Source organism: Helianthus annuus, chromosome 4 (assembly GCF_002127325.2).
Source record: "Helianthus annuus cultivar XRQ/B chromosome 4, HanXRQr2.0-SUNRISE, whole genome shotgun sequence".
Taxonomy (NCBI): domain Eukaryota; kingdom Viridiplantae; phylum Streptophyta; class Magnoliopsida; order Asterales; family Asteraceae; genus Helianthus; species Helianthus annuus.
The window spans coordinates 154,551,437-154,570,663 of record NC_035436.2 but is presented as its reverse complement, the minus strand read 5'-3'; the positions used below and the strand labels follow the sequence as shown (position 1 = coordinate 154,570,663).

At 34.9% G+C, this 19,227-nt stretch overlaps 3 protein-coding genes across 3 annotated transcripts; 1 reads left to right on the top strand and 2 right to left on the bottom strand.

Moving 5' to 3' along the window:
• Positions 1 to 1,218: 1,218 nt before the first annotated feature.
• Positions 1,219 to 4,013, top strand: LOC110936980 (histone H1). Its single transcript, XM_022179385.2, has 2 exons — positions 1,219 to 1,389; positions 3,249 to 4,013. Exons 1-2 carry the CDS (start codon positions 1,294 to 1,296, stop codon positions 3,825 to 3,827), a joined length of 675 nt encoding a protein of 224 aa, XP_022035077.1. The 5' UTR covers positions 1,219 to 1,293; the 3' UTR covers positions 3,828 to 4,013.
• LOC110936981 lies at positions 3,993 to 6,626 on the bottom strand. The gene is made up of 8 exons (XM_022179386.2): positions 6,345 to 6,626; positions 6,021 to 6,244; positions 5,827 to 5,891; positions 5,515 to 5,733; positions 5,249 to 5,375; positions 4,698 to 5,014; positions 4,478 to 4,622; positions 3,993 to 4,399 (listed from the first exon to the last, which is right to left on the bottom strand). The coding sequence occupies exons 1-8, from the start codon at positions 6,595 to 6,597 to the stop codon at positions 4,157 to 4,159; spliced, it is 1,593 nt and encodes a 530-aa protein (XP_022035078.1). The 5' UTR covers positions 6,598 to 6,626; the 3' UTR covers positions 3,993 to 4,156.
• Positions 6,627 to 7,543: 917 nt separating this feature from the next.
• LOC110936983 lies at positions 7,544 to 11,261 on the bottom strand. Its single transcript, XM_022179387.2, has 3 exons — positions 11,121 to 11,261; positions 10,948 to 10,999; positions 7,544 to 10,152 (listed from the first exon to the last, which is right to left on the bottom strand). Exon 3 carries the CDS (start codon positions 10,081 to 10,083, stop codon positions 7,777 to 7,779), a length of 2,307 nt encoding a protein of 768 aa, XP_022035079.1. The 5' UTR covers positions 10,084 to 10,152; positions 10,948 to 10,999; positions 11,121 to 11,261; the 3' UTR covers positions 7,544 to 7,776.
• Between the last annotated feature and the right edge of the window lie 7,966 nt (positions 11,262 to 19,227).

The window sequence follows — 19,227 nt, the reverse complement described above, 5'->3', positions numbered from 1 at the left end:
AATGCATAGTGCCATGGAAGTTTTAGTTGTCAACTCGTCTATATTTCACCTTAGCAAGAACAAAGTTTTTCGAATTGCCATCATAACCAATTCATCATGAATCATTCATTAGGTCAAGGGCAGATGATTCATTCTTTCACATTTGATTCTTCTTTACTACGATTATAGACTGATGATTATATATTTGGTTCTTGTCAATATGCTACATACACGAAAGGCGCACTTGCTTATGTGTGTGTAGTATATCGGTAATATCACGATATCATTTTTATATACTTGAAACTTGAGTTTGAGGATTCTTTAGATTTAACTATCCCAAACCACATACACCAGCTCGTTATGTTAGTGCGAGTCTACCATACATTAGCATGCAAACATCCTTACAAAAATCTTTATCTTCTACTCGCTTTGCCTATCTCATATAATGCACATTGATGCTATCATCTAACTTGAAATGAGATATTAGAGATGTTAAATGATTTAGTCTCTTCATCTTCCATAATTAAATGGTTTTATACTACCATTAGTATGTATCCTTTAAGAAATTTTTATTGGTACATTCAGTTTTCAATAAGCATGAGTAATAAAGAAATATATTTGGGTAATTTGAAAATAATAAAAAATTCGTTGTTGATTCATTCTTAAGCAAAACTAAAAAGAGAAAAACAAGTTGGTTTTATGATCGTTTAATATGGCTGATGATTCATATGCAATCGTCAATGACTAAACAAACTTCGTCATCAAAATTGACATAACTAAATTCTTAAGATACTTAGGTTGTTAATCTTACTATATAACATCACCCATTTTGTTAAATCACTCAAAACTCTTGATACTTATGAAAAAACTTCCATATCCGACCACCTTACAACTAATCGCAAACAACTTAAAAAAAACTAAGCTCATTACTTATTGTAAATATACTTTACAAAGCTAACAAAATTCCTAACATAACACTTAAAATCCCATCAAAATCCATCAAGTGTAACCAACAAAAATCTCAAAACCAACTAAACATAGAAACACACACAACACAAAACATTCAACTCAAACCCTAATTCCACCTCAATCCAACCTTTCCCCATCTTACTTTCTCAACCATCGATACCCACTCATCCAACGGCCTACATTTAAAAATTGTGAACCTCGCGGATCCGTGTGAAGACCCACTCAACCAATCAAATCTCAGAACCGGATTATTTAAGTCCCCACATCTCTCATCACCCCGTCACACCTGCAAACATTTCAACATCCGATTCTCCTCACCGGAACCCTAATTCCACCCAAATTGCAATGGCAACCGTAGCAGCAACACCCACCGTGAAGGATGTCAAAGTCAAGAAAGCTAGGAAGCCTTCTGTTCCACCTCAGCATCCTCCTTACCTTGAGGTATCACCATTATTATTATTACTAGGTTATCTTCCCGTGTAATACACGGGTTGAACACTAATTATATGCTCTTGAGTCACGTCATAACAAATCATTCTTGTAGATGATTAAGTAAGGTACAGATGATTTAAAACAATAATAAATACAAAAACATTGCTATATTCTTACACCTATTACTATATTCTTACATCCAAAGATCATATGTTAAGCCAGCCAGGTGTACTCCTCTTATACGACAGCTAGGTTTACTCCTCTTATAGAGACTTTCAAGTGGTTTCCTATTCAGTTAAAGCTTTTAGCTGAAACCGTTAAACTAATTAGACATACAACGTAACTTAAGTCAACCCTTTTGTAGGTATACAAGTTAAAAATCTCACCTCTAATATGTACATCACAAAGCCAAGCATACAAAGCATTAGATTTCACAAGTTATGAATCAACCAGAACCTACATAATAGTAGAAACTATGAGTATGATGGTTGTCCGTTAATTATATGACTAAGTATCAGTCTCCCATTTGGCTATAAGAAAAACCAAGGTATACCATATCACATATCACATGATCCAAATGACTTTATAAATGTCCAATTGTTAGTGAGCGGTTCAACAAAACACTTAATACTGCTACGGCTAGGATCTTTCACATTTCGTTCCCAGAACCTACCTACTTCTGATGCTTTTGCTATCACAAAACTTTGCCTATAGAACTCCTCTGGAGGAAGACTTCCCCTCTAGCAACGCCTATAATGAAAGTTATCTGATGCAAGTTTTATGTATGTGAAAAGCCATGAATATTTTTGTATATTTCCAAAACTTAAACCATTCTATAGTAGGGATGTGGCTCATAACAAAACATTCCGTGTTAGGCTCTTGCTCTTATTTAACTTTTAAAAATCATACAGTAATTGATATTTAACTCTTCAATACACACTCATCACAATTCTCCACTTATATACTTCAGTTTCCACTTTATAAGTCTCAAATGTCAATTTAATTACTTTACACAATATATAAATTGAAGTACTGAACAAACTATTTTCATGTTCATGAAAGAGAAATTGAATCGTCATCTACGTCAATCTAAAGTATCAATTATTAACTTTAATGATTTAATATGCAAGGTGCAACTAAAACTAAATATTGCAGCAAAATTAATGACAAATCTACAATTATAAACTAAGCTATGGCGTCATCAAATTCAAATGCAATCAAATTCGATACCGTTGACATAGAAGTGTCACCGAATAATATTTCCAACTCGGCGACTCTGCTCAACGAATCCACTTCGGAACTCATCTCTTATCTCTTCCACCATAGCGCACAATTTGCTTGTTGTCGTTGTTCAAGATTTTTCCTCCTATTGTGTGATAGTTTCCGTTAGGTTGTGTGTGTGAATGTTGACGGATCGTTGAGTGAACGGAGAGTGAGGAGAAGAGATTAGATTGGTGAGCAGATTGAGATTTAGGATACGCGTGTTTTGAGAAAAAAAGTTTTCATCCATCCATTCGATCTTCTACATGAGGCAATCAATTTCTTCCAACAATCGATTATACATCGACCGGTTGGATCATATGAACGTCGTCGTCATTAGGGTTTGTTTAGAATGGGAGGATAGTGTAAACGCGAAGTGGGATTTGTTTGATTAAACCTATCTTCCGAGTCGGGTTATTTTACCCTAGGGATATTATTTTAGGTTAATGGTTTAGCGGGAAAAATCATCCAAGGACTCCTAAGCAATCGACACGTGTTCTTATTTAGTTTACTTTATTATATGTATAGATTATTATTATTATTATTAATTACTATTATTGGTATTATTGTTTGTTACTAATTTTGAAAACTTTATGGATGTTGTGTAGATGATAAAGGATGCGATTGTGTCGTTGAAGGAGAGAACCGGTTCGAGTTCACAAGCGATTGGGAAGTTCATTGAAGGGAAGTATAAGAATTTACCGGCGAATTATAAGAAATTGTTGGCTACACAATTGAAGAAAAATGCTGCTGATGGTAAGCTGGTTAAGGTCAAGGCTTCTTTCAAGCTGCCGCCGAAGGCTGATTCAGCCAAGCCAGCTGCTAAGCCGAAAGCTGTGAAGAAAGCGCTGGCTAAGAAGAAGGCTGTTGCTACTCCTACAAAAGCTAAAGCTAAAGCTCCGGCTGCCAAGCCGAAAGCAGCAGCGGCTCCCAAGGCTAAACCAGCTCCTAAAGCCAAGCCGGCTGCTAAACCTAAAGCTGCTGCTAAACCCAAAGCTGTGGCTAAGCCGAAAGCGGTGGCTAAGCCAAAAGCGGCGGCTAAGCCAGCTGCTAAGGCGGCTAAGACTTCGGCTCGATCGACGCCGGGAAAAGCAGCGGCGGCTAAGAAGGCTCCGGTGAAGAAGGCTGCAGCTAAGAAGGTAGCTACGCCGAAGAAAGCGGCTGCTGGAAAGAAGGGAAAGAAGTGAGAGAGTGGTAAAGTAGAAGGGCTTGTAGTGAAACTTTGTTTGTTTGTAGGGGTATGTTTTGTAAATTTTTGAGATGGTCGTGAAGTGGTGTATCTTGATTCTTTGCTTTAAACCCTAGAATGACTCACAGACATGAATCCTGATGTATTTTTATTATTATTATTATTTTCTATTTGTTTTTGTCTTGTTTTGTTTTTTAGTGTATGTAACTTAGTGATATTGTTAATGACATATTAACAAGCTAGTGTTTGTAACTTGAAATTTATAAATGTTACTATGGTTATATCGTTAATGAATTTAGAACATCCATCAAATAAGGTTACATATATTTAAAATTGTTTCATGGCTTCACATTTCTGGATAGAATACTTGAGCTCTTTTTGAATGCTTAACCTTGAAGGTGACATTACAATGTCTTTCCAAACCGACCCATGTTGGTTCGCGGGGTTTGTCTGCTTGTAAAGTTCGTGTATCGAGTCTGCTGCTTCATTTAATCGTTCTATCGTCTTCAATATGATTATCTCATCAGGGTCAACCAGTAAGGTCTTTTCTTTGTCTTTCCATCCTATCAGCTTTATAAACATCCTTTAGTCAGTAAATATGTATGCGAATGCGCTTGTGTGTTTACATGAGTATGATATTGTATATACCTTTGGTGGTCCTTCTAACGCGTTGGTTAGATATAGTCTTGCATTGTCTACAAGTTGACAGTAAGTTATAAACGCATTTGCAAATCGTTTATGTGATGTTAACTGTGATCTAACCCTCACAGCTCTTCGGCACATAATCGCCCTCCTGTTAAAAAGAAAAGTTTAAACATTAACGACGCGAAAAGGGTGTGTAAACTGTAAACGCGTTTGGTGAGATTACCTTATGCCTCTTATGACAGCTAAATAAGGGTCACAAACAACACCAACTAGTTCTATCCTGTATGGTCTTCTCTTTTGGTTATCTATTAACTCACTTTCTTCTTCAAGTTCCCAATAATTCTCAATAACACTTCCATCTGGATTCTTTTTGTAACCGGGCCCCATACGGTAACGTTTGCGGTGAACGTTTCTAGCCATTGTTATTGTCTGCACGACAAAGGGGACCCACGAGAGGGTTCCGTCCATGATTACATCTCTGCCTTCGTTTAGTGCTGTTACAAGGAGTGATGAGGCTGCATCTGTAGATGATTGATGCACCTGTAAATTCGTATGTTCTAAACTTGTATCACTACAATAACACATTTTTTTTCTGTTTCTTAATTATATATATAATGAACATACTTTCAGTCATTTTCGACTGCAAGGAACGTATGTTCCCCAAAGTAGAAAGTGGCTAAAAGCACGTTACTCTTATCATGGAAAGTTCCGTCACAGAAGAATTTTTGTGACGGAAGTTTCCATATTTAAAATTGAAAAAGAAGGGGGGCGTGCCAGCTCAGCCGTATGAAGCATGTCATGATGGCCTCTGGAGCTTAGAGCTCTGTAAATAACATCGGATTCTTTGAAGGCATCTGCCTCTATTACAACAGCATTTGCTGATGCTCCTGCCCAAAATGGTCTGTGCACATTCAACACCAACATAATTAAATATTTTACAATATTTGCAAACTTTACATTCTTAAAACGGACAATATTGGTTGGTATGAGAGGCTAGATGTTACACGTTGTCGATAAATAATTATCTTGAACTGGCTTACTCTTTGAGAAGGTCTTTAAGAACGGTACTCTTTCCAGCACCCATGCCGCCACCCATAAAAAGAAGAACCGGACTACGGTCTTTGTGTGCCATCGGGACCATAACATCTGTACATTCCGAATCATCTGTAGTAAGGCCTATTGCCTTCATTTCTTCTACTAGTGTTGTGAACACTCGTGCAACTTTTAGGTTCTTTGTCACCCTCTCGAACCTTTGTTCCCTGTCTCGTTTCAAACAATTTTAACATCAAAGGTATCATTAGTAATCGAGTGTACTATGATTCTTGTTGGCCAATAGAAACACGAAAGCGTACCTTGTGGCTTGCATAACTATGTTCTTGAATTTCTTTTTCGGTTCATGTCCATCCGGACCCAACACCTAAAATCTCATAAGGCGAACTTATCATTATATTACATTCACAACGCATTCGAGACACCAAATATACATACATATATACAAGTGCTTGTGCGGTTCTACATATATATAAGTTGCTAATTGTTTTTATACCTGAGTGATCATGAAAGAAGCATGGCTCCAATGAAAAGCGAAGTAGCTAAGAATACATCGCTCAAATTCCTCAACCAATTTTATGAACAATGAATCAGCCTGCAAGTCATCACCGAAGAACGAATACATATCTTCCTCACATCCTTCTACTTTCCTGATATAATCAGAAGCTAGTTTGCACAAATACGGGCATTCTCGGGTATCATGGAAACCCATCAGCCGAGCTGCATTCATCCATACACACATACATACATAAACACACATCTTGCATAAACAAATGGTATTTGGTTTTGGTTTTTAATTAACGTTGGATGGTGTTTATACCTACATAATCAGGGAATCTCTCGAGCTTTAATGGTTGTCTGGTTTTAGAAACTCGAATCCATGGGATGATGTTCTTATTGTAGCGTATTATTTTCCGGAATCTAATGTGCATAGCAGCGGCAATGATCAAACCGATTGAAGATGCTAGGATGATTTGTGTATAGGTGGGAACGTTATCGTTGCCAAATGGATCAAAGATTTTGGATGATAAAAACTCTTTTATTTCAGATGCAATTTCTTCACATATCTGCATTTTTTAGATTTAAATTTGTGTTGCAGAAAGAGGAGGTGAAAAAATTAAAACACAGGGAGGAAATCTTTGGATCTGAAATTTGCACAAGACAGAGCCAAAATGATGGAGAATGAGTTTGTGTTAAAAGTTGATTTATTTTGTGTGGTTAGATAATTTTTTGAATTTCGTTATCCTTTTGTAAGATAAAGAAATTATTTGATTATCTTAAGAATAAGTACATATCTTTTACAGAAAAATATAGAAATACATGAAGTTAGTGATGGTAATTATAATTCATTTTTCAAGAAAAATGGGTAGACTTGGCTAAAAAAACACATGGGTCAACTCAAATTATATTACTCGTAAATTTGGTTTTAAGCAATGGATCAACATGAACCACTCTTACAAAATTTGATAAATTAAACCGCGTACAAACAGGGCAGCACCATCAACAACCATTGTTTATCGCCACCACCTACTCATTGTCGCCGACACCATCATTCAAAACCATAAGTTTAGTGTATGTACAAAATATTAAGCGTGTTTGATAGGTTATTAAAAGAAAATCTTAGTTACAAAGTTGGCACTTACAAGGTATATGATGTAGATTTCGTTATATTTAACAGGATATAAGCCTATAAATTTATAGGGAGATGATCATAAGAAAACTGTTTATTTTTTAATAGGACATATGCATATAAATTTACAGGATCATAAGAAAACTATTTATTTGTGAGTAAACAAAAAAACTAATTTTTTTGTATCTTAAAATAACTAGATTTACAGCCAAAAAGATGTTTATTTAAAAAAAAAAAAATTGGTGTGTTTTTAAGTTTTTTTAAGGAGTTTTTTAATTTTCTCACAAAGATTAGTTTTCTCATTATCTATCCTCTAAATTTACAATGGTTTATTCAGAGGAAAAAAACATACATATCATAAAAATAAACGAGAACAAGAACAAACAACCTTAATACAATGTTTGCTTACACTATAGCAAACCTACACCACTTTAATTAATATAAATATAAATATTCACATTGCAGGGACTTTATCAAAATAGCTGAATAATACTCTCTCTAGACCAGACCATTAACATTATGTAAAACGATTAATTAAAACTCACATTCATATCAACTTATTTAAAGAAAACAATTTCTATCAACATACAATCATACCGATTACGATCACGATCACGGATCATCATATAGGTGCAGAACAAGTGGTTCTAAAATGACCCGTTTGATTGCACCGACTGCAATGCACGACCCGTTTCTCACGTCCTCTATCTTCTGACCGGACCCTCCTTTTTCTCGGTCTTCCCGGTGGTCTAAGTGATTTCGGTGGATTTATAATAATTTCACTCACATTACTACCACCTTCACCTTGTAAAATCCCGTCCGACATTTCTTTCCAAAGTGTTTTATCAGGAATCGGATGAATCGTTTGCGAATACGCTTTCCTGTAAGTTGCAACCGTAAAACAACTTTCAGTAAACCGATGAACGTTTTGTCTACAAGATAAAAGAGCCGCCACAGCATGAGCACACGGCAGCCCGTAAAGCTGCCATCCCCGACACAAACAACAACGGTTTCGGATATCGACAATATTCGTCCCTTCATGTGAAATAACCTCAAATTCAGCCTCGTTTGCTCTAAGAACCTGATATGTGCGGGCCCGTTCGATAGCTTCTGAAACCCGTCTTTCTGCAGTAGGAACAAGTATTGAAGTCCATTGCATGCTGGTTTCACGTCTCTCGTTAAACCACGTCATTAACTGCCGCCGAATACATTCCATCATTTGAATAATGGGAAGCCCAGAAGCTTCCAGAATCCATGCGTTTAACGATTCAACTATGTTAGCTGTCAAATGACCAAAACGGGTCCCTTCGAAATACGCTGTAGCCCATAAACGAGCAGGAACACGTCTAATCCAATAAGCAGCTTCTTGAGATATCTCTTCAATTTCCAAGATTTTGGATTCAAATTCCATTACGGTTAATGCGTTTGCTGCGTCCCATAAAAGGTTAACAATCATCGTGTTGTTGAACTCTTTTCTAAAACTTTCACTAAGATGACGCATACAAAACCCATGAAAAGCTGTCGGGAAATTGGCCTCCACACCGTCGACAATACTTTTTTGTCTGTCTGATAAAATCGTAAGTCTCGGCATGTTTTCCGTGTTTATTTCCAATAAATTATGTAATTCGGAAAGAAACCACATCCAATTTTCGTTATTTTCTTCATCGACGACCCCAAAAGCCAGAGGAAACAACGCCCCATCACCATCGAAACCTGTGGCAAAAAGCAAAGTCCCAAGATACTTGCTTTTTAACACAGTTCTATCAAGCCCAAGAAGCGGTCTACACGCATTCAAAAACCCGTAAATCGAAGCTTGAAAAGAGATAAACAACCGTTGAAAACAGTTATCATTTGGGTTCACATAAACCGAAGCTATACTCTCAGGATTCGTGCGCCTTACTTGATCACAATATTGTGGTAAAAGACGATAATCTTCTTCAAAAGAACCGCGTAAAGCCGCCATGATTCGTTCTTTACCTCTCCAAGCTTGTTTATACGATAACGTAATCCCATGAACACGATGGATTTCTTCTAGAATCTCTTTTGGTTTGCATTGTGGGTTTTCTTTGAGCCGTTGTTCTACAGAATTAGCAACCCACTGAACCGAAGCTTGTTGGTGACCGAGGTGCGCGATCCCACCGCACGTGTGTTCAGCGTGAATAGTTCGGATGGTGAAAGTGGGGACACCTGGCAGCTTAGCAGCGTGTATTCTCCACGGGCACCCTTCACTCGCACACTTGGCAGTAAACCGCGTTTTATCAGATTTAACGGTTTGTATCTCGAAGTGTAGAGCAATTGCGGTGTGTCTCAACGCCCTTCGACAGCTCGTAACGTCGGGAAATTCTTGACCTACCATTAGTTCATAGTTTGGAGAAGGAACTAAGGTTCGGGTTTGAATTACTGGGGCTGTGACCACAAGGTCCGGCCGTTGAGCCGCCAACGGGACCACACCCATTTCGGAGTGCGAGTGTGGGTGCACCACAAGGTCTAAGTTTTCGTCAAGCTCGTGATTCTCAACAACCGCTAAACTATGATTATTAGGTAAACCTAATTCGTGAGTTTGATCAGAAAGAACCATATGAGAATCATGGGATTTGACCCTTTCTTGATCCATACCATGATCAAGATCATCACCATCTTCATCGTTTTCATCGTATCCGTTATTATGTTGGTTGCTTTCCTCAAATTCGGTTGCTATCTCGTGGTTCATCAGCAACTCACGGTCAAGACCGTGATTGTGACCATGGTTATGTCCCAAACGCATATCTTGATTACCGTTTTCACCTAGTTTTATATCGTGCTTGTGGGTATGTGCTAATCCGATATTACGATTCTGCCCAACCACCATATTCTGACCATGACGTAATCCCATTTGTTGGTTTTGAACCAAGTCTTGTCTTGGTCCGATAATCATCTCATGGTTATCCATGATGTGTTTATTACCCGCAGTACTTTCAAACAAACTCTTGGATCCACAAGATAAGAAACATCAAATAGCCTGTTTCAACAGAAGTTTACAGTCAAAAACTTTCTTAACAAAATTCATAATAACTCATATCATACATCAACCATTCAATACATACACACATCCAACCAAAAATGTTTAGCCAAACAAGCTTAATTCATCATACATAATAATCATATGTTATCTGTTACCTGTTGCTGCTAAAGCCTAAACAGTTTATGAAAAAAGTGTCCTTTAACTAGAAAATGTTTCAGATCAACTAAATGACAGTTGGGTGTTAAAATCAATGTTCACTTTCAAAGTAACTACTGCAACTAAAAGATAGTTGCATAACTTTACACTTATATAAAAAATTGTTGAGAACTGCATAAAACGTAAGACGTCTACCTTAATCATCCCCAACACATCATATACAAGCGTATTAATTACACGGTCCTCACAGTTCTCAGCATATTGTTGATTATGACGACACGCCTATATATCAATAATCAAATATCCTACACTAACACTGTAAAACTGGAATAACCAGCTCAACCGCACATCGATCAACTTGCCGAAACTTAAAACAGCAGAAAATCACACCCACAGATCCAGAAAATAAGTGAGTTACCAGTGACCTAGACTACCAACTTGTCAAGTGATATGAACCTTGAAAATTTAAAGACAGATGCATTCAATTCACTACAGATATGATGATGCTGCTTCAAACTTGCAACATAATTTCATATAACCCTCAAACCACAGCTAGAGTAAATCCAGATCTGAATAACAAAATTACGGAAAAACAACATATAAATTAATCTCAGCAATTAAGAGCGGAAAACCTACCAGAATCCGAACGGATCCGGCGAAAAGAAGGCCAAAATCGGGGTGCAGAAACCTGCAAAAGAAGGAAAGATGGTGAGAAGAGGATGATCATAGGGCGTAAAGAATTAGGGTTTGAAAGAGGAGGGGAAATTAAAAAAAGGCGGGTAGGAATTGAAGTAAGGGAGGTGAAATACCTGAAAGAGGGCTGGGGAACGGCAGAGAGGAAGGGCAATTGGGGAAGGATGGAAGAGAGTAGTATCTGGCTGGATCTATAAAATTAAATTAGGGTTTCTTTTTTCTTGAGGGTATTTAGGTCACCTCAATCTTCTTCTCTATCTTTTTTTCTGTTTCCTATTTTACCCCTCCCTCACTCCTCTACCCCCTTGCTTATTCTAAAATATTATTAAGAGTAAATTACGTTTTTAGCCCCTATGGTTATATCATTTTTACTATATTAGTCCAAAATAAGGTTTTTTAACAGATATACCCTCATGGTCTCTATAACTAACCATTTTGGCCCCTAAGTCTAACCAAACCCCAACTCTAGCTAATTAATTGGCACATGGCTTGCACATGATGTCTAAAAATGTAATTTCCCCTCCCCTTTTTATGACTTTATAAATAAAACCCTAGATCATTTTTTTTCACTTCATCTTCTTCCTTAATTCATCTTCTTCGTGATTTCTTTCATGATGTCTATAAAACCGAGACCATCATCACTGTTCTACTCCCTCAAACCATCACAATACCTTTTCGCGTAACCTGCACACCGCCCGAGTTGGAGGTCTCGCCGAAACCGGAATTTCACGACGGAGTTTCATTCCTCTTCATTTTTGGTATACGATTCTTATCCCATTTGTTACTCGTGTTCTGTTGATATGTATTCTAACATTTTCATCATTCCAAATAATTGAATATATGAGTTTGTACTAACAAACATGTCCGATCATTTTTTTTATAATAAAGAAGACAGCAGCCCATCGGCTGGGTTTTTTTTTTTTTTTTATAATTAGGGTTTTGAAAGAAATCACGAAGAAGATGAATTAAGGAAGAAGATGAAGTGAAAAAAAAAATAATCTAGGGTTTTATTTATAAAGTCATAAAAGGGGAGGGGAAATTACATTTTTAGATATCATGTGCAAGTCATGTGTCAATTAATTAACCAGAGTTGGGGTTTGGTTAGACTTAGGGGCCAAAATGGTTAGTTATAAAGACCATGGGGGCAGATCTGTTAAAAATTCTTATTTTGGGCTAATATAGTAAAATTGATATAACCACAGGGGTCGAAAACGTAATTTACTCTATTATTAAATTTGGTTATATCTTTATCCATATTCAAACAAAATTTGTTATGCTATTGTAATTACATTATTTTTTATATGGCTACCGAGTTATTGAATAAATTAACATATTATTGGGTAGGGTAAGGATCCATTAAAAAGTGGATTTTGCCTAAGTAGTCTAAGAATAATTGTGATGATGACATGTGACATTTCTTATAAGTAGGAAGGAATGACATTTTGGTAATAAAACATCTTGGTCCTTATATACCCTATGCGTGTTTTGGGTTGTGATTCTAACAAGATAGTGTGTTTTTGTGTTATGTTTATTTTTTAATAGTGTTGGAATTACTCTTTTATACGATTTTGCGAATTATTTTAATAATGTGCATGATTTTGTAACAATTAATACGTTGTTATAAATAAGTTATATTATGGTGACTATCCACATTCTAACTCCCGTCTCTTCATGTTCTTTGTATTAATGTAAGAACACTATATATATAGGTTCTTTGTATTGCATGTTGATATCTCAATATATAATAATTCTCTATTCTATCTTTATCTCTATGTTCCTTTGATTATGTTCATATACTAGTTGCTAGTAGGCCGTTGTTTTACAACACGTTATCAGCACGAATTGCTTTGAGAGTTGGATCATCTTGCATGAGGTAAATGTATTTCATTATTTGTTATTCTCTCACACATAAACCATATTGTAATTCATATGATATTGGGTTATTTCGAGATGTATATTTATTATTTCAATTAACTATGAATTGTTTTTTTTTGAAATAGAGATCTAGGAATTTTGATTCAGTTTACAAGGTTTTACTTAGTGGTTTTATCAGGTCCTATATTAAACTATTAATTTTATTTAATTTACGGAATTCATGGAAAATATTTGTTTCCTTTAGTATATTTTTGCTTTAGTTTTAAATTAAATACTTTTACATACTTAGTTGTTGTTTTTAGATCTGTTTGTGTATTCTAGATATAATATGATATATTTTTGCATTACTTTTATATATAGATCTAAACTAGTAAATTAATATCTTTAATTTTGGTTGAATTTAAGAGTGACATGTATACCATGTTCAAATCTTTAAGAACGTTTTTCCTTATTGCTTTTGCTATTTTGGTTCTAACCACCCTGTTGTGCCATAAACGCCCAATGATCAAACCTGTATGTCTTAGGTGAGGCAACTACATCTATGTTTTACCTTATGTATTTGATATGGTTAATGATCTATTTACCATCGTTTAGTTTGCATTCCTTACATATTTCTCCAATGGAATGAAGTATAAAATGTATAATTTGTGTACTTAATTAATTTAAATGGATTTATTGATTTTAGGAGGTTATATACATGCTTTGTTGTTTGAGTGAGGTTGCTAGTAGAATTAGATTAAAGTGGTTGGTTAAATATATATGAATAGTAACTGTAAAAATGGTTTCTTTGGAGTTGAAACACCATTGCTTTTAATGTTGGTATAAATCATATTTGAATTTCTTATACGAAATTATTATTAGTTTATCATATGTACATACGCTTGTATATGCATAGATACACATTTTATTTGGAGATTGTCATTTTCCAGTTTGTTGTCAAAGCAAACTAGCTTATTAGTGACAAATGTTTAATTTAATTAAAAAAAAACTAAGTGATTTATAGTAATGTTGACATTTTAATATCCATGATTTATGTTTTGCCTTTACTTGGTTGAGTATAACAATTAAAATCTTTTGGTTCTAAAGTTAAGAGCTTTTGGTTTAAGTAAAAAAAAAAAATCATGTATCCTTTTTATTAAATGAAAAGTCAAAAATTTATGTCATTTGATTACATTTGCATTAATATGATTAGTACACATATAACTATAATTTATGTATAATCTCATGGTGTCTTATATGTGGAACTTGATCCACATATTAATTATTATAAAAAAATGACTTATTTGAAACTAATAAATAATCATGTGTTTGAGAACTTGATAAAGAAAATTATTTATGTTCAAGGTTGAGTGAGATATATTTGTATGTAAGATAAACCAATGATTGTTTATATATTATACATAAAATATATATTTGTAGTGGATGGGCAAGACATTTTATATGTAAAGTTCTATTATATGGTGATATGTTGTATAGTTTGATTTTATAGTATGCTCTTATATTTGATTTGATATCATTTATTTACAAAGATGATACGGAGAGAACAACTAAACCAAAGTTATGACCTATTATTACTATCATGAAAGAATACAACTATTCTTAGATACGACATGAAGTGTCATACTCACGTATCTCATTATCAAGTTATGAAAGACCGTAAGATGTCAGACCGATAATGTTATATAATCGGACATACGATTACTTCTCGATTGATATTATGTGAAGAGAAATTTATTTATAAGAGAAATCAGATAAAACAAATTTTTTTTTGTCCCTCAAATATGCTTCTGAGGTATAAATATGCTTAAATATGACATCAGAAGTTTCATACTCTCTGAATCTGATTATTAATTTATAAAAGGTCATAAGATTTATAGACTGATAATACTACATGACTCGGTCATGTAACGATTTCTCAATTTATAATATATGAAAAGAAGATTGTCTTTAATGAAAATCTGGATAAAAGATGTTAATTTGTCACACCTGAGATATGCTCATGAAGTAGCGATACGATTAACAAAGTATGAGTTTAAAATGATTTCATACCCATGTGACTGAACAAAGAATGAGAATCCATGAATGTTTTCGGATTCTATCTCATTGCATAAAGTGAATATGATGATGATCAGTGTAAAGGTCACGATCATGACCAAAGGTAATTATAATGATGCCACCATGAAAGTTTGTTATTATGCTCATGTTAATAATGAGATAAACTATGTTAATTATATGGTGATTATACAATGATCGTTATAAAGGTCGTGATCATGGTAAATGAGAAAACTATAATGATCATATATTGATAGTGAGATCAATCATGTTAATATTGAAATCGACCACAAGAAGTGACTCACTAAGGAAATGATTATACGAGAATATAATATATGAAACATGTATGATCCATAAAACCTCCGGTGAAGAATGAAAAGCTATAAGACTTGTTCTGGTTCTACTTCATTTCCTGAATTGAATGTGATTATATAAGGATCATTGAAAATATCGTGATCATGGACATATTGAGAAATTTGTAATGACGATCATAATAATAATGAGATCGGTCATCACTAGTGATTTGATAGCCAAGTTCAGAATTGTAATAATGGTCATAATGAGATTGACCACTATAAGTGGCAAATTATGGTAGTGATTATACAAGAACAAAATGTGAAAAAAGATAAAAGTCATATAACAAAATAGTTTGCAAGGATAACATGTTGTTCTCTCGCGTAATGCAACTACTAAACATACGATCGCAAGCTAGAAGTTTACGTATCATGATTATTTACTTAATTGGCATGACTGGTTAGACCACACCTGTAGGATCGTGTATTGACCCGAACGAGTCGTTCAGAGGAGTTTTTATCAGTTTCAGAGGCGGAAACTAAGAAACCGACTTAGAAACAGCAAGCTATTCACTTTTAACACCTTTCTGATTGATATATAACAGATTACACGCAAAAGGAAAACCGGCAGCACCTCGGTATCCAAGTTCACAACTGATTCCACTGTTACCTGATTTCGCTCGAACCCTCTATTTATACTGATCATGATTTCGCTTGAAAGTGATTGAAGCGGGATAAGAAACCATGTGATTCCGCTTGAAAATGACCAAGGTCATTTCAAGCGGAATAGCATCATTCAAGCGGAATCAGGTTAATTAACACCTAATCATGCTATTTTCTCGTACAACGTGCCCTGGTCTAACCTATCTAGTACAAGACTCGATACAAGACGAAGTCGATAGATGCATGCACTAACAGACTCCCCCTCAGATGTTGACGAGTCTTTTGTGTCGAGTCTTTGCGCCTTCAGTCTTTATCAGTCTTTGGGCTTTTCTCTTTCTCTCATCACCAACAGACTCCTCCTAGCAATGAGCTGGCATTCCTTAAGTTCATCAGCATCATCTGCTTCAGGATCGTAATCTGGCTTTTCATGTCCATGCTGTTCCAAGATCGTAACTTGGCTCTCATCCGGCTCAGGATCATCACCTGGCTCAAACTTACACCTGCACAATCTCTACCTCAAATAAATCTCACACATTTCAAAATATAGATATATGCACTAATTCAGAATCTCCCTCAAATCAACTAGAAATATTTATCAATGATAATCCTGATGAACCACTTGTAAATTTGTTTAAAATACATTTGATTGAGAACATACTCCCCTCACAAAATGGTCATCATGTTTAGCACTTAGAATTTTGAAAACCAGTTCTCCAACACCAGTTGTCGAAAGTCTTTTTGAATTTTTTAAAATTTATGCTAAAACACACTAAAATCTTTTTAAATTTTGTAAGAAATGAAATGCAGTAACGAAATATTTACAGACAATATTTTTGTGAGTTTGTGTAATAGGATCATATCAGTTTCTGAGACATATCACCAACACCATTAAACTTCATTTCATTTTAAGTTCTAAACAATTCACCTAGATTGTCAGTATATTGGTCCAATTAATTTTTCACACAAAGTTCAACTGATCCGAGATACGAGATTAATGTTTTAAGAACTTAAACTTATTCGCGTATCCCACTACTTGAATATACTCCCGTATCCAGATCCCAATATTCAGTCTTACAGGTGAGTATACATAGATGATATCTATAAGGGGTTAAATGCGAAACTGTGAGAGCTCAGGTCAGAACTTCCGTTCAGCAGAGAGATGACGGTTCGACTTTAGGTGTGTCCCCTTTAGAGGATCTTTTCTTCAACAGCAATGATTATCAATTTTACTGTTTCATCATTTTGCTGAGGGCGAGCTTATATTTCAAAGCATTTGCAGAAAGTATTATACGGGGACTAGGTCAGAATTTCCATTCAGCAGAAGTCCCGGGATAATACCCCAGATATCAGTAAGCATAAAGACCTAGTATCTCAGAAAGAGGGACCTTTCAAACAAGATTTCGGGGGTTACCCATATATCCAAGAAGTTGTTCCCCACGAATTAAGCAAGTTTGAATTTTTAGGTTTATATCTCGTCACAATCTACTAAATGTGTAAAAACCTACTGGCATATCCGCAGTGAGATTGTTTATCACATTTTTAACTTTCCATTTCTTTAGCATGTTGTGACAGTCCACTGATGTACTATCATTTCCTCTTTTTACAACAAAACTCATTTTCATTTTATCATGTTTTTGACTTTTTCAAATTTTCTAATGTTTTTGGATTTTCTGAAATTTTTACTCCCCCTAAAATGCAAACACATTTAAAAGAAAGTTTGAAAATAAAAACTGAGCTCTTGACCCACTTTGTAGAAACAAATGTTAAGGAAAAAAACTATACAAATAAAATGACAACCAATATTGAATTGCTTCAATTCGCCATCCTCTTGGCATAAATAATCAGAACTCCCCCTTTCAACAAACCATTTTCTCATTATGATTTCAAAACACTTAAGTTTGTTTTAATCAAAATGATTTTTCCGGAAAATGAATTTAGTTGATTTTATCACTTGTAGGGACTGGTTCATCATCTTGTTCATTCAAACACATATATGAGGATTACATCAAGTTCAAACTAATGACCTTGACGAATCACTTTGTAAAATCCAACCTCTTATCACTTGTAAAAATACCCAAAACATTTATCCACTTGTAGGAATAAACATCTACACATACCATTTTATCATTCAAGATGCTGATTCCTGCTTCGCACTTACCAACCTGGAAGCTCCGGCATAGTCCATCACCTGTAAAATTAAAAATTCTAAGATTCTTTTCACAAAAACAATTTAAGAAAGATGCCGATTCCTGATCCACGATTACAAACTTGGGATCTCCGGCAAGTCAGGTTTTTCAAGCAAAGAAAATGTCCACCCAAGCCTGACCAGCCTTGGGTGAAATCAACTCATCTGCAGTTGGGTGGTAAGTTGCTTTCTTTGTAGCATAAAAGTCCTTTACCCCTTTAACCTCTCCATTGATCATCTTTCCAAAAATTTTCTTTACATTTCCATTAAAAGCCTTTTCAACATCAAATTCATCCTTTTCAGAATAAAATTGATTCGAAATCTCAATTTTCCAACTTTTGATTTAAAATTTTCAGTTCTCAATGGTGGAAAGTTCTCATCATCCATTTGAAGAACTGAGTTTTCACTCTTTTTAACAACACGTGGCTCTTCTGATTTTGTGGAATCAGATTCGTCGCCAGATTTCACATCAGATTTCTAAACAACCCATTTTTGGTTGTCAAGTTTCACACTTCTCCTGTAAAACTTTTTCAAACATTCACCAACTTCATATGTTGAATTTTTGAACACTCTAAATTTCTCAGTTGGTGATTCAATTTTATCAACAACAACTTCTTTCAGTTTTCCAGAAACTCCCTGTTTTGTATTAGTTGCTTTTGGACAGTTCCATGCAATGTGACCAACTTCATTGCATCTAAAACAGGTTCTAGTCTCTCTCCTTTGAACTTCATTCTTCTTCTTCTTCTTCTTCTTCGTAGCAAGAAATTCTTGATTCGATTGTCTCCAGAATGAGCTCTTCTTTTCTTCCTCAGCAGATGGACCTGAAACAAATTTTGTATTTTTAGAAATTTTCTCATTTTTATAGTTTTCTGATGGAATAAAACCAAGACCTTTCTTTTTGAAATTACCGTTATAGTTTGGTTTCTTTTGAAAACCAGAACCAGAACTGTAACCTTTTTTCTTGTTTAATCGTTGTGTAACTCTTGAAGTGTATTTTTTAGGTTTTTCAGTAAGATTTAAATCTTTTATTTCAGAAATATTAATTTCTGTCATTTTGAAAACCTTTTTAATCATTTCTAAACGAACACTTCTTATTAGAAACTCTTTATCAAAATATAATTTGTCAGAGTCATTCAAAGTATAAGCAACCTCAAA